The following is a 15160-nucleotide window of genomic DNA, read 5'->3' on the forward strand; positions in this document are numbered from 1 at the left end:
CCCCTTCTGCTCCACACCATTCTCTGTGAACTGTACAGCCAAAGACCACCAATTCCTAGCACAGAATGCCAAGTTATGAAAAATGAGCTTGATTAAAGTTTGCCATAGTCATCAGACAAGCAGAAAAAATTCATAAGTATACCTAGTTAAAAAGCTTATCAGATCATTGTGAACACTGATAGACAAAAATATTACCTGTGAAAAACATGCTTATTTAAATCAAAATTTTATATAGAAATCATAAAAATACAGTTTCAAAATGTTTATCAAATAGATCAAAGCACATATTTATTGCCAACTGTTTGAAATGCAGTAGAAAAATTATGCTGAGGATATATGTTCCTATTGTAATTTATCCATGTAATTCTGAACTGTCCATTGATTTCAATTTCCATATATATTGATAACTGAGAGTATGTAGCATATTAATATGCAGAGCAGTTACATACAGTATAAACTGTAGAAATTAGGGGAGAAATCTGAAATCAACAGTAAGTTATTGAGGTTTAGGCATATCAGTACATGAATAATTAGCATATATGTGCTTATCAGTTCATTTATCTTTTCTTCTCCTGGTAGCTTTTGAACCTCTTGATTAATTTCTGTCAAATTTGCCAGAAAGGGAGATGTTTAGAGATATATGAAGAAATTTCAGTAAGTCTGGTAGATAATAATAAGAAATAAACTTCATGAAGGCTTCAAGACAGTGCAGGAGAGATAGCTCAGGAGTACTTCTGATCAGAGCATGTAGGGAGAAATCTACTGGTACACATTAAACTTGGCAGTATATTGCTGGTCCTGTAAATGTACTTATATTAGAGATTTCAGTTTGGGGTTTTTTTTTAAGAGTAAACCAGATTTATGGGAAAAGACAAGGTATTTTAATATCAGACATAGGATTATTTCTGTAGCAGGCCAAAGATTGATGTATTAGTATGTATATCCATAGATTTTATTTTGTGAGTTTTTAATTCTTTTATTTTATTTTATGGTCTTCTTTTTTCCTTATAGCACACTAATACTCACCCCTACATGAGATCCAGAACCTAAAAATTTATCTCAGTCTTTTTGAGAGGACATCTGAAGATCAGTTTTAGTACTAAAGAAATGAAAGGATCCCAGAGGTACATGTAAACACAAAAGACCTTTCTGCAGGGAGGCAGGAGAGCGCAGTGACTGCCTGTTTCCTTTTTACTGAGGAGAGCATGAGCTCCCCTCTGGCAAAAAAAAAAAAAAAAAAATTAGATTCAAAATATTAAGAGTCATTAATTAGAGGCAATGATATTGATTATATGTATTACACAGAGTGATCTAAAGGGACTGTAACTCTGCTTCTTGTTTCTAGTTTATTTTTCCTGGGTTTGATTAAAGGGCCTAGAGTTTATGATCTCTTTTTATCTACACTGGCATATAGATAGTGTCTGTGTACGCCCAGAGCTGAAGGAAATAAATCCAGTCATTCTACAGAGCAGCTTAGAGCTGTGAGAAACTTCAATGTGTAATAGTGATAAAAAGAAAATAATATGAAAAAATATAGATATTTTAAAAAAGGAATATCCTGCTGCTGTCCTCAATGCTCTGATTGCAGTAGCTACAAAGACAATTACACATACCAATTAGAAGACAACATCACAACTTCCTGGCTTGTAAAATGACATCAATTCCCCTTCCACAAAGGGACTCCTTACCAAATTTATTTTAGCACTGAAAATTTGGAACCATCTGGTATACTGAGTAATTCACATCTTTATTTCTTTGTTACTTCTCAGTTATTTTGAGAAGTCATAAGTTGAATGGGGTTTTTTGGTTGGTTTGTGGTTTTTCTTTTAAAGCAGTTGTTTCTTGCAAAATTGCAGCTTTTTCTTTTTACTTACCTTGCTGTAAAACATTTTACGTTCTCCTTGATATAAACAAAATGTCTGAGGATATTGGGTCTTCCTGTTTCTTCCCTTCTGTTGTGTGTTCTTATTGTGGCCTTCATAAGTATTTAAGGATTTAAACATCTTTGACCTTTCAGACTATTAAAATAATTTTGCAGTGGTTAAAGAAATGGATTTTTTACTTCAAATTCATGAGGAAGTAAGTATGCAGTTGCCCATAATTTCTCTGTCCTTCAGCCAGTCATGTTCTGTACCTGAATTACTTGAATTCACAAACTTCAACCATCATCTCTAAAACAGAAATAGAAATCCAAAAGGTTGCTACATTTCTTCATGAAACACAGGAGCTTTCATATAAAGACCTCAACTTAGTGGTCTCACTAGGTACAGGAAAAGGCCAGGTGTTTCTGTAACACCAGCTGCTAGACCAGGCACCACATGATCACTAGTCTCAGGTCAGCTGCAAAAATTTTTGTCCTGTAATTTTGCTCCTCCCCAAAGCTCCTTGTTTTTGAAACAGAGGTTGCCATATGGCAAAATGTCTGCCATTTTCAAATTTGCCGTCCTATTTGTGAGCTGTGACATAGCTATAAATGTTTGCACTGAAATGTATTCAAATATTGGACTTCTATAGGTTTGGAAATCTGAAAGAAGAAAAAGGCAGCATTGTATGACTGGCCAGAGTTCTGTATGTGGAAGAGATCAGCACGGAATAGCTGGAGAAACTTCTGAATGCATCTACGTAAAATAATGGTATTGGGCATAGCACATGGTGACCAAGTGAACAACTAATTTTCTAAACTAAGCATTTCCTTCTAAAATGCTGCTTTTCAGTTCTACTCAGCATTTACCCTGTTGTTTCAGCTGAATTACATCTGAGTCTAAAGCTCTACAGGTTCCAAAGCAGCACAGACTTTTTCCATAACTTGGCTGGCCACACCACGTGAAAGATCCATCACATCATCACATGAAAGATCAAATGAAGAGAGAGACGATTCATCTTTGCAGAGCTAAAGAATTTGAACTTAGGCATCGACATAAGAATTCTTTTTTCTCACATTAATTTCCATGCAGACATCATAAAAGCCAGTTTTGTCCACCCCTCAGCTTTCATGTCCTCAGTTTTCTTATCTAGAAGAAAAGTGAAATTTAACTATTGAAAAAATTGTTAATAGTTTGTGTTGGTTTTGTTGTTGTTGTTGTTGTTAAACATTCTGTTCATGCAGTATTTGGGAAGGGCATGTAAAATATCTAAAAGGAAAGAAATGTGGGAAAGTAACTCATAAACTGGGAGCTTTCAATGGAGGAAAAATCTAAAGAGGATTCTAATTTTTATATTCAGTATTTGAACAGCAGTGTCTAAGATATTTAACAAATTATTTATGCTTCAATCAGAATCTGCAGTCTTTATTATAATTCTTCTATTTTTATATAGCATAGTACTTCTTTGTATGCATATACCTTTGTGGGTAGTTTTCATCAGTTGAGCTTATATATGATGTATTACGTTTTTTTGAGCAATTCAGTGAACTGTAGTACTCTCTTGAGAAATTAGTCATAGCTACTTAACTTTGTCTTCATTTGCTTTTAAATACATTCTATTTTGATAGTGAAGCTATTTTGATTACTTGATATTCACTGATACTGAAAAAATACCTGTGCTTGAATGTAAAATTTCCCCATTGCCAGGAAGCACACAGAGTTTTCTGTAGGTCAGAACAGACTGAGGAGACATCAGCCATGATTATATTCCTTAAGTGATTAGAGATACTTCCTGATGGTATCTTGGTGTTCCTTGTGTTAATTTTGAGTCATATTTACATCACTTTCTGTAGACATGGAATTTATTTATTGATAAAACAGAAACTTCAGCACAGTGTACAGTTAGTGGATATATCTGAAGGGATGCAGATGGCCCAGGAGATAGATTTGCCTCTCTCTCCACTCTGACTGTACAGAGGGATAGGAACTTCTGCTGTGTTGCTCGGTGTTTCCATATGGTGAATTGAGTGGGAGCTTAGTAGAATTTATGTATGTTGTGGGTTTTTTGGGGTTTTGGTCATGCAGTGTCTGTTTGTAAAGGGTGTGAATCAGCTCCATGCAATACTGTCTTTGAGGTCACTCTGGTCTTTTTCTGCTGTTCTGCTGAGTTACCATCATTAGTTACACTCTTTTCCACAGCTCAGGCTTGTCCTCCTGGGAGAAATCCCTAACCATGTTGTGTCATTGATTCCTGAATTCTCTACACAGGATCTCAGCTACAGTTTTATCTGCGCATTTATCAGAGCTATCACAGAAAGGTGGAAAAAATTTTACCAGAAGATCCACCACAGCTTTTATTATCTAATACACATCTAGGACTGGGGGGAGACAGGGAGGAGGCGGGAGAAAAAAAAATGGGCAAAGACACTGCAAAGTTCTGCCCTAGAGAAAAGCAGAAGATTGGTCTGACTCAGGATTTCATTTCACGTGCTTTGGTACTGGTGGGATTCACAGCATGGCATCTTCTCAGAGAAGGTGCCTGAACAGAAGAAACCTTTTGTATGATTGCATATTGATTAGAGTACTTGCTTAAGAAGTGGGAAGCTCAGTTAATTTTTTTGGACTGAGGAAAATTTTGAACCTCTCTTCTGGGAGAATGCCTATGAGACTTTAGAAGAAGCCTAGGATGGAGCTCGTGTCCAGCTCGTGTTGAAACTGGGCTGCAATTAAAAGGAAAATGCAGACTTGAGAGGGGAGGGATATTAAGGAAGAAGTATATAGTGTTGCTTATTTTGTTTAGTAACGTTATTTGCGCTTGCTATTGAGCACTCTATTGGCAGGATGCGTTTTGTTCAATAGCAGAAATATTCGCTCAAGCCAGAATAAATACAGGCAAAAAAATGTGTTTAGAAAGTAGCTCATCTGTTTCTTGATTTTTTGAAAATTTTATCCCTTAGTGACACATTTCTGAATTAAATCCATGCTTGCCTAAATAATCAGGGTGTTTTAAACACAGTTTCTACCTGCATATTCACTTACACTTTTACTTGTTACAGCTACACTAAGTATGGCAGTGGCTGAGATACCTTGCACTATCTTCCAGCTGCTTGATTCAGGTACTGGAAGCCATTGCAGAGCTTCATGTGGGCTGAATTACCCCACTGAGTATCTGAAAAGCCTGGTTAATTAGCTTCCTTGCCTGTCACTCACTTGTTTCCATCTATTTTCTCACTTCAGCTACTTCAGTCATAAAACTGTAATTTGTTTTTCTATGACTGTGAAGATGATACTCATAATTTACTCCTCCATCTACCCATTACAGTATATTTTTTTAAAATTTGATTGATTATATTCCTGAAGTTTTGCTTTAAATGGTCTATAACTTTATGAAGCTGGACAATTCATTAATAAGTGTATGTGCAGACTTTCAGCAGTGACATCTAACTAGAGATGATGACAGCACACTGTTGATTTCAGTTCAATTCAGTGATCATTTTTTACTAAACCTTCCTGCTACGTATCTCAGCATTTTTATTTGCCCAGCAGTCTTTATTTTCAATCATTTTTTCCTACTTCATAATTACATTTTAAAACCCTTCAATGATTCCCAGTTGGAAGACCCTTACCCCTGTACTGTGATCTGTCACACAAGATCTTTGTTCACTAATCCATGTCTACTGACATCGAAGCAGAATCAAGCCATTGCGATTTAGAAAGACATATAAAATATTTTAAGGTCAAATTTTGTGCTGTACACCATGATCTTATGTGTTCGTGGGGTTTTTTTTAGATTATTGGCTGTTGCAAAATGTTTAATTTAAACTATTTCTTATTTCTCTACTTCATAACAGAAGTTCTTCAGAGAAAGTGAAATATGTAGATTTTTTCCCCTTGTTTTTAGATTTATCTATTTTAGAGAAATTTAAGAACTCATATGTTACTTTTAGAAATATTGAAATGCCATGATCTTAAAGTTTTAGGGAAAGAAAAAAGTTCTACCAAATTGAAAACATGGATCATTTTTGCAGTAAAGGTGAATAGCTCCTGCTTTTAGCTTTGTGGAGCCATGAAAGGTGAGATGTCAGAAATGTCACAGATGGAAGAACAAGTATTGCATGTAATGATGTTAAAATCTGTGAGGAAATAAAAGCATATATTTAAATCTTGCATTTTAATGTTACCATTTATTAAAGAAACATTAAAACTCCATGGGAGGTTTTTTTTGTGAATAAAATGTATTCCACAAGAAGATGGATTTCTGTTAATAGGACAGTATGTCTTTTTCCTCTGAGCCACCATAGCATCCTGTTGGACATTTTTTCTGCTCTCTTTCACCACTAGCAGTTCACAAAAGATTACCTGGTACATAGGTACGCCAGAACCAACCCATGAATGATCACCAGGGAAATCTATTATAACCTTCATTATTAGATTAGCTGTGGAGAGTTAACAAAATTTTTGCCCCCTTTCTTCCTCCTTTTCTTCCAGACCACAAATGCTGTGACATCATGTAGTGCTTGTAATCCAGGGCGTATGATACACTAGGGCCTTACAAGGAGAGACAATAGAGAACTGCTCTGAGCAGACTGCAGCTGTATCTCAACTTCAATTTAATATTATCTTTATTATTACTTTTATTATTGAATTAGGAATTGCCTTCATTGCTTTACTGTGTTTCTTTTGCTCTGAGTGAGCTCGAATGGATAAATGTGTTTCTTTTATTTGCAGTAATAAGCTGGGTGCAGTTAAAAGTATTAGCATCATCACACAATATTGTGTCCTTTTCAAAGGTCAAGTGCAAAAAAGGCTTGGATATTTTTAAGCAACCTTATTTCTTGTGTTTGTGGTTGTTGCTTGCAGAGGGCATCTGATGCTGCACATGCGGCCCCCTAAATCTTAAATCTTTAAGTTCTGTGTTTTAGGCAAATATAATTTTTTGGTAGTAAGGAAAAGTATGTTCTAGTAGGCAGCTGTCAGATCTTGCTCCTTAAACACTGCTTATCATCACCAAGGTTACTATTTATAGCTAATGGACGGATAGCAGTGGATCAGGCTGAGGTAAAATGCAGGTCAGGCTTTCCATGTGTGTGGGTGAAACTTTTCACCCCTTAATCATACGGCACTGCAAAAGAAAACATTGCTAAAAGAGCATAGCAACAACACGGCTTCCAATATTGCTATTAGGAGCCATAGCTATTGTTTTACATGAGTAGGTGATGATCCCACCTAATTAATACTCAGCAGTAAGCTCTAACATGAGCTGAAAGTCTTTTTTTGGAAAACGTGTACCTCATTGAGTAGGCAAACATGTTGTTCATTTTCATTCCCGTTTAATCCTAAATTAAAACAGTATCCAGCCTAACTGATTCTGTGATTCTATTATTGCTTGGGATGTTGCCACTAATTTTAAAGGCCTTTTGAAAGGTTAACCTTGGCTAGAAATAAACAAGAGCAAAATGCGTAACTGCAGCAATCTTTCATTGCAAGCTAGGATTAATTTCTCTTAATATATTTATATAAATTCCCTGACACTTTTTTTTTTTAATCCCCCCTAGATCTTGGCAAATGTAATAATTTTTATCTGCGGGAACTTGGCAGGAGCGTACCACAAGCATCTCATGGAGCTCGCGCTGCAGCAGACGTATCAGGACACGTGCAACTGCATCAAATCCCGTATCAAGCTGGAGTTTGAGAAGAGGCAACAGGTAAAGGAACACTCCTGTCTGGGTGTGCTTTTCTGTTTGAACACTTTCCTCCTGTCTGTTGCTATGTAATCGAGTTTGTTAATAGGAAAACACTTATTGAATTACTTAAACTACATGAAACATGCCAAGTCTTTCGAATATGGTTGTGCACAACTTCCATCTGACTGTAGGAAAGTGTTACAGTTATTTCTGTTGTCAAAATATGTTTTTTTATCACTTGTTCTATGAAAATATTTTATGATAAAAAGAGTTAAAACCACTGTATAGATCCTGTTTGCACACCATCTCTTTTGTTGTCCTCATGAAATGAGCTGTGAGATGTACATGTGTGCTTCAGTTCTTCATGCCCAAGACCAGTGCTGCAAATCACTGCAGGAAGATATTATTGCACTGTTTTTGAAAAATATTTGAATCCACAATACTGATGAATCATGTGATATAGTTCTAGAGGTCAGGTTTGTTAAGAGGAGTTAGGGAAATTGCATAATGATACTGTCATTTATTGCAGCAGTTAAATAAAAGAATTTTCTGACTGCTTTATATAGTTCTTTTTCTCTTTGCAAGTTCTGTACAGTGCCTATCATCCTGACAGATAGATGCCTCATTTAAGAGAATTTGAAATACAAATCAGTTCATCAAGTAGTAAAGAAGATAGGTGCATTTTGCTTTGAAGGTCACCAAGACTCAAACTTCCATGAACTGTTAAGGATCAGAGAATAGAGACACTGACAGGTGTCTGTGGTCACAAAAATGCTTGTGTGTACCTCGTGTGTCCCAGCTGACCTTAATTGTCATGTCTGTCCCACAAATGCCTGTATCTGCTTTAAATTAAGGTTTGCATGATCCATCACCAACACTTTTTTCTTAAAATAAGCAAATGGAAGTTCTACACCAGGATTTTACCAGGTTGTGTGTTCAGAGGGCTGTCCTTATTCTGCTGGGCGCTTGGCTTGCATACTGGCTGAAGTTACTACAAAATATTTTAAGTAATCTTAAGGAGGACAGTTTACAGTAAAAGCAAGTTATGATTATTAGATACAAAATTTGCATAAGGTGCTATTGCAGGAGAGGTTTGTAAGAGCAGTTATTTATCTTTGCACTTCTGCCTCCAAAAGCTGTGTGCAGGGAATGGGTGGACTTTGAGCTCAGTTGTAAGGGCCTGGGTTTCTATATTGGTAGCTTTTCCCTCCAAGAATAGGAAACACATTGGTTTATCTGCAAGAAGCAGGCAGGTAGTGTTACTGGATGCTGAATTCAAAGGAGTAAGGATGCTTTTTGTAAGAAGACAGTACTTACAGCAGACATGGTTCTAGCTGATGTTCTCTGCAAATGTGTATTATTTTGCTAAATATTACTAGTTTCTTTGGAAAGTCGCTTTGGTGTACTGTCACTACTGAACATCTTGCAGAAATGATTGAGAACCTGACAGTGAAGAGAAGCAAAACTATCAGGAATTGTGTGACAGATACTTCCTCTTTGGGGCTTGTAGTACTTGTGTTTTAAAAATGCTGTAGCCTCGCAAGATGGAAAAAAGCAAAAAGTGATAAATGTTGTTCTTCTATTTATGTTCTTATATTCTTATGTTGTTCTCATATGTTCTTAATTATATATATGTATCTTTAGGTATGTGTTGTCACGTTTGTATTTTGATAGGATTAAATCTATCAAATCAGTTAAGACATCTACACAGCCCTAGGTAGTGTATTGCAGGGCTGGATTAGTAACAGATAGGTCAATGTCTTACTGAAAAAAAAGTCAAGTATTCTGTGGAAGTCAGTGATCTTTTCAACCTCCAGTGAGCTCATAAAGAGCTCATTAGATCTTCAGATCTTCTTCTATAGATTTCTTTGGCCTTTATCTCCTCAACCCCTTAATATATGTCCCTTATCTCCTGTCAAGTTTTTCCCAACCAAAAAATGAAGACTTGTGCCTCCATATTATCACACTTAGGAACATTTGGTATTTAAATGTGGAAAGGTAAAATGAGGATTTATTTCATAAGATGGCTGGTTTTTTTCTTCAGGATTAACACACGTCTTTGTTTGCAGACATTAGTTCAGCAGTGGATGTACTTTAGTCTGCTTTTAACACTGATTGTTTTCCCAGGAGGATACAAAAGATCATCCACATTGTTAGTATTCAGGAAGCAAGTCAATCATACTGGTGACTATTTTTAGAGAACTGGGATACAATGAAAGAGCACGGTGCATTTTAAAAAGCATTGTTTTTGATCAAAGCCTTTATTAGCCTGTAAAAGGTTATAGCATGACCCTTGATTCTACATCTCTGTAACAGGAACAAAAAAATTAATTTAGTTTAATTTACTTTGCATAAGCTACTTTTGTACAAGTGCAGAGCGTAGGATGTACTTCTAAATGTTTAGGGCTCCAGGTCAAATTTGCACATTTTTGCAGATCATGGATGCCATGTATTTTATAATTGTTTTCAAAAGATGTAAAATTTATGTTTCAAATTATTCTGTGAATTTCCTTTGTGTTATTTGAGAGTAGACATACAAATGTAGACTACTGTTGTTTTTCAGTTATTGGGGTTTCTTTTGTTTGTCTTTGAATAGGCTTTTTGAGAGCACCATTTTGATAGATCAGTAGATAAGTCTATTAAAATACCAGTAAACAATTATGCCAAAGAACTGAAGAGATCCCCCAGTTTCATTATTTTCTAGTGAGACCAATGTACATTAGAAAAAGGTGAAATGGGGGGAGAGGGGTGTGTATACTGAGGTACAAGTTGGACATACTGTACCCACACCACTGTGTATTTCTGCTGTGGGGGCACAGCAAGGGCTGGCTGCCCCCAGAGGGATGGGAAGCTGCGGGTGGTGACAACTCCCAGCAGGGCAGGGGCCGCTTTTGAACTCCTGTGGTGAAAAGCAGTATTTTCAAAGCCCACTTTGGTTTTTCGCACACACCTTTTATGTCTTTCCAGAGTTTATAAAGGAGAAATTTTGGAGCTATCCTGACCTCTTTTAAATTTGCAGCCTTATTCCAAGATACATATTTAAAATAGCCTCTCATAGTGTTATTTGTCTCCCTGATAAAAGTCTGGCTGACAGTTTGTAGGGGTAATGACTCACTGGTGCTCAGTGCAAGATCTTAACGCTGACAGCAGTATAATTGCTGTTCTCTCTCTCTTCTGGGGCTTTGCATCGTGAGACACAGGAATATACACTGAGAGGTTCTTACAACATTGCAGGGAGGTGTTCATAAGGTGTTGGTGTTCAGTGAGTTCTCTGAAATGCTGTCTTTGAGAAGGAGGCAGTATAATGATGGTTTTAGAAACAACATTCTGGTAGCAGATGAAAATGAATGAGGTTTCAAATCATTGAGTGGGATTTTAATTTTTTCACTGAAACATGGTGAAGCAATGCCATTCATTAGAGGAACCGAAATATTTCAGAATTGTTTTTGAATTAATCCAAACAAAGGAACCTCATACATTTGTGAAGCTTAAGGCTATTAGTAAAGAACAGAAACATTGGAATACATAATTTGACTAATATATGAAATGTGGATTCCTGCAAGTTTAATCAATGCATTTTAAAAGGTAAGCTACTAATATTTTCATGAATATACAATTGTTTTTCTAAGAGATTCCTCATTTTCCTTTTCCTCATAGCTTCAAGGCTAGTAAATGGGAAAAACAAAAACTAGTGTTGTTCTTTTAAATTTTATACTCCATTTATTACTTCAGCAGTGTTTGAGCTCATACACATGTGTGGTGCTGATCCTTTCTGTTAATTGATGTGTCAGTGTAGGGGGATAGACTATAAGAAAATAAAGGTAGTGTAGAAAGTAATCTTATCTCTAAGGAGTTGCAGCTGAGCCAATTATTAGAGATTAGGAAAAGGCCTGACTTTAACAGGCACAGCTGTAACCAATGAGAAGAAGAGTGCTACAAAAGAGTGGGATGTATGCTTGAAAGGGGTAGTGGAGTTGGTTGGCTACTGTGAGAAGAACGAAGAGTCAGTGCTCTGATGGGATGCCCATGAGAAACACCAAGGAGGCATGCAACTCTTGCAATAAGGAGATAACAATATGGAACCTTTGTACTGTAATGACAACGTGTCAGTACTAGAAGTAAAGCCTGTTCTGGGGAAGTGTTGAATTTTGCATGGTGGACCATGGGAGAGATGGATGGAATATGCAAACAGAAACTGGACAGGGTTCACTGAAGGTCTACAGGGACTGCTGGTCATGACAGATGGTAAGACTTGGGAAACTCAAGGTATTTAGCCTGGAGAAGAAAAGGCTTGGAGGGGACAACTAACATCTGCCTAGTACCAGAGGAGTTTGAACAAAAGGTGTGGCCAGATTTCTCTGAAAGGCACACAGTGAAAGGATGAGAGACAATAGGCTTGAGCTGTGACAGGATAAATCTTGCCTGGAAGGAGATAAAAGGTTGTTCCCCAAGAGAAGGGTTAAACTCTGGGAAAGGCTGCCTGGAGAGATGCTGGAATCTGTGAGAGAGAGATTTTGAAGTCCTAGCTGTATCAGATCTTATGCTTCAATTCTTGTGAGCAAAAGAGTGCACGAGACAAATATAGAGCTCAGAATCTCATTAGGCTAATTAAAGCCTTAACAATCTAATGGAAATACAAAAAAAATCTAGTTACAATAATAATAACTGTCATAGTCCACACTAATTTACACAAAATAGCATAAATATAGCTAAAGTTGTTATGCAAAAAATATTCAAGTGTATCCCCCTTGTTCTCTGGTATTACCCTCAATTTTCTGTAATTATGTACCCCACAATACAGTACTGCCATTGCCACGGGCTTTGTGCTGGGTTTGCAAGGCCCCAGGGTTAAAACTCTTGTATTTTTTTACATTCTTGGAGCTTTATTTTTACTTAACTGCAATAGCAATATTTCTAATGACAAGGCACTTATAGGTAATTCATTTTTCCTTATGACACAGCCAAAACATAGATATTATGTAAGTAATAATAATGAACAACTACTCTGTGAAGGATGAGATATTTACAACTGCAACATAAGGTGGAAAATTGCAGACCTGACATGATAGCAGAAGCCTTAAGAAATGAACACACAGAATGAGTGGGGGGCAATACTTGCACGTGGTGACTGGAGATGGTGCACAGGCTTGGCACTGCAGGCTCCAGATTTATAACTATTTAGATCTATAAGATTTATAAATGCCCAGTCAGCACTAGACATTTGAAGAAATACAGACTTGTACATAGTCACAAGTGTTTTTAGGGGGAACAAAGAGCAAGAGCATAGACTTGCAGACCAGCAAAGAAAGAACAAGGTATAAGTGTGTGTGATCAGGTATCAAAAAAGAATTGCAAAGATATCCTAGATTGAGGAAGAAGTAACCATCAGCATCGTATTTCTCCTCATAAAGGGCTGCAGATGCTTATGGCCTGCTGGAAGTCTCTCACCACAACTGCCAGGCTGAAACCCATCCACATTGGGACCCACAGGACCAGTTAAAGCATAAGACTTTTTTACCAGAAAAAGGGTTGTAAACTAAGAAGTGTATGTATAACAATTTAAACCATATTATTACTACTGGGACTTTGCTTTCTTAATATAAAAGTATTTTTTTCTTTATTGTTTTTTTCTCTTTTTTTCCTAATAATTACAGCAAGAGTAATACTGATACTGGAATTAGACTGGTAAGGTTTCAGTTATGCTATAAAGAAATGTAAATTAACTATAAATTCTTAGCTTTAGATACGTGGGTGTGTACATTATCAAGCTTGTTGCCTTTTAGTCCATAAACTAGATTTTGGGTATTATGCTTCATGTGTCCCTCTAGATCCTGAAATTAATGATATCAGTGTTACTGATAAAGCAGAAAGCAGGTGTTTCTCAGCAAGAGGTCTCGAGTTCATTAGGAAGATGTAAATAATGGTGGTTTGAACTGCTTCCTCTTCAGTTTTTTTCCAGTTAAGGCTGTGCTCTGCTGTCCCCCAGTCCTGTTGCCCCAGAGGGTTTGTTTGTCCCACAGTGTCAGGCCTGAGGTACTCCCAGAGTTAAGGCAATGTAGAGAAACAGCAGGCACGTGGCCCCCAGACAGGTGCTGCCACAACTGAAAATCAGGCAAGGCAAGCTCAGATACAGAGCTTGTGATATTGTGGTAAAATTTTATTTTCTGGGCTACATCTGAGCAACTTCATCTAATGTTGAAATTGGCCACGTTTGGAGCAATATGTGGGACTGTGGATCTCAAGAGGTCACTTCCATCCTGCCTTTTTCATTGAGTCTCAGGTTTTCTTTAATGTCTTTCCTGTAACAGAGTGCCATGACATACAGGAATACTATGATTTCAGATAGAAATAAATGAAAAGGTAAATATCACTTCGAATCATATCCTATAAAATGAATGTTTTTTGAATCAACAAAAAGTCCCATCAGGTGCTACTGAAATTTTTTCCACGTTTCTCATACTGACTCTGCTTACAGAAATGTAATGCCAGGAATAATGTTTTTCTTCCTAATTTTTGATGAGAATAATATTAATTTTGCAAGAGGAATATGTGTTTGTTAAGAAAAGTTGGAGTGATTTGATAATCAAGTAGATACTTGTTGTTGCTTTGTTATCTTCAGGTTGTCCAGTCACTGAAGAATTTGAAAAAGACTAAATAGTCAAGATGATACCACAATAACAAGAGTCTGAAATTAATTTTCTCCCAAGGCTCAATATTTAGTATAAACCTGAAACTTTGATTTCAAGTTTTATGTCACAACCAAGACCTGTAGGTCAAAAAGCTGTAACAAAGGTAGGATTGAAAGGTACAGAGGCTTCACATGTGCCTGGCTGGCCAGAGCTTTTGTAAGGCAGAAAAGATATTCAGGTCCTTGCCTGCAAAAGGATCGTGTACTACATCAGCAACCTGCATCTTGGTTATATCCCTGGAATTATTCTTTCATAATAATTCACTGCTGGAAAGGTGCTTAGGAGCTTCTGCCCTGTAGAGGAGCAGTGAGGAGGGTGGTTGGCAGCTTTGCACTTTGCTACTGTGGGAAACTCCACAGCTCCAACAAGTGTGGGATACTTACCTATCAGTGCTTTTCAGGGATCTGGGAAATGACCTTGAAGTTTATAGCAAAGCACTATTGAGAGATTACCACTTTTCCTAACCTTCATTTTCCCAGTTTTTCTCTGCTGAATTGTTTGTTGGAGGTATGAGAGACTCTTCATGTAGAAATAAAACTTTGTCATATTTTGAAATATTATAAAATGTGCCTTTCACCCCAGGGAATGTATACTTCACTGTAAGGGAAGAGATGCCAATATTGGAACTCTAGTTACCTACATGAAGACACTCATATTGTCCACAATTCTGAAATTAATGGCTTAGCAAATGTCTTGTGCAAGTATCTACTTCACAGATCAATAGAGACACTCTGGTTCTTTCATGTAATCTTTTTTTCTACCTCAGGACTTCATTGTGAGAAAAGGTCATTTAGCATTTTGCAGTGAACTAGATGAGATTTCAGCTGCTTCTCTGTGTGTTGATCTGCAGTAATTTATTACATTTAACATGTTCAGATAAACTGATGAGTCATGTTGCTTAGTTTTATGAGGAAAATGTGTAGTT

The 15160-nt window shown here is 36.8% G+C and overlaps 1 protein-coding gene across 1 annotated transcript in view; it reads left to right on the top strand.

The window, feature by feature from the left end:
* ADCY2 (adenylate cyclase 2) overlaps positions 1 to 15160 on the top strand; it is a 203498-nt gene that overhangs the window by 91676 nt on the left and 96662 nt on the right. Inside the window, exon 4 of the mRNA XM_054284675.1 lies at positions 7418 to 7567. Within this exon, the coding sequence (XP_054140650.1) occupies positions 7418 to 7567 (150 nt within the window). The remainder of the gene's footprint in view (positions 1 to 7417; positions 7568 to 15160) is intronic.

This window comes from Melozone crissalis, unplaced genomic scaffold (assembly GCF_028551555.1).
Source record: "Melozone crissalis strain CALT ecotype California unplaced genomic scaffold, PUWL_Pcris_2 ptg000042l_1, whole genome shotgun sequence".
Classification (NCBI taxonomy): Eukaryota; Metazoa; Chordata; class Aves; order Passeriformes; family Passerellidae; genus Melozone; species Melozone crissalis.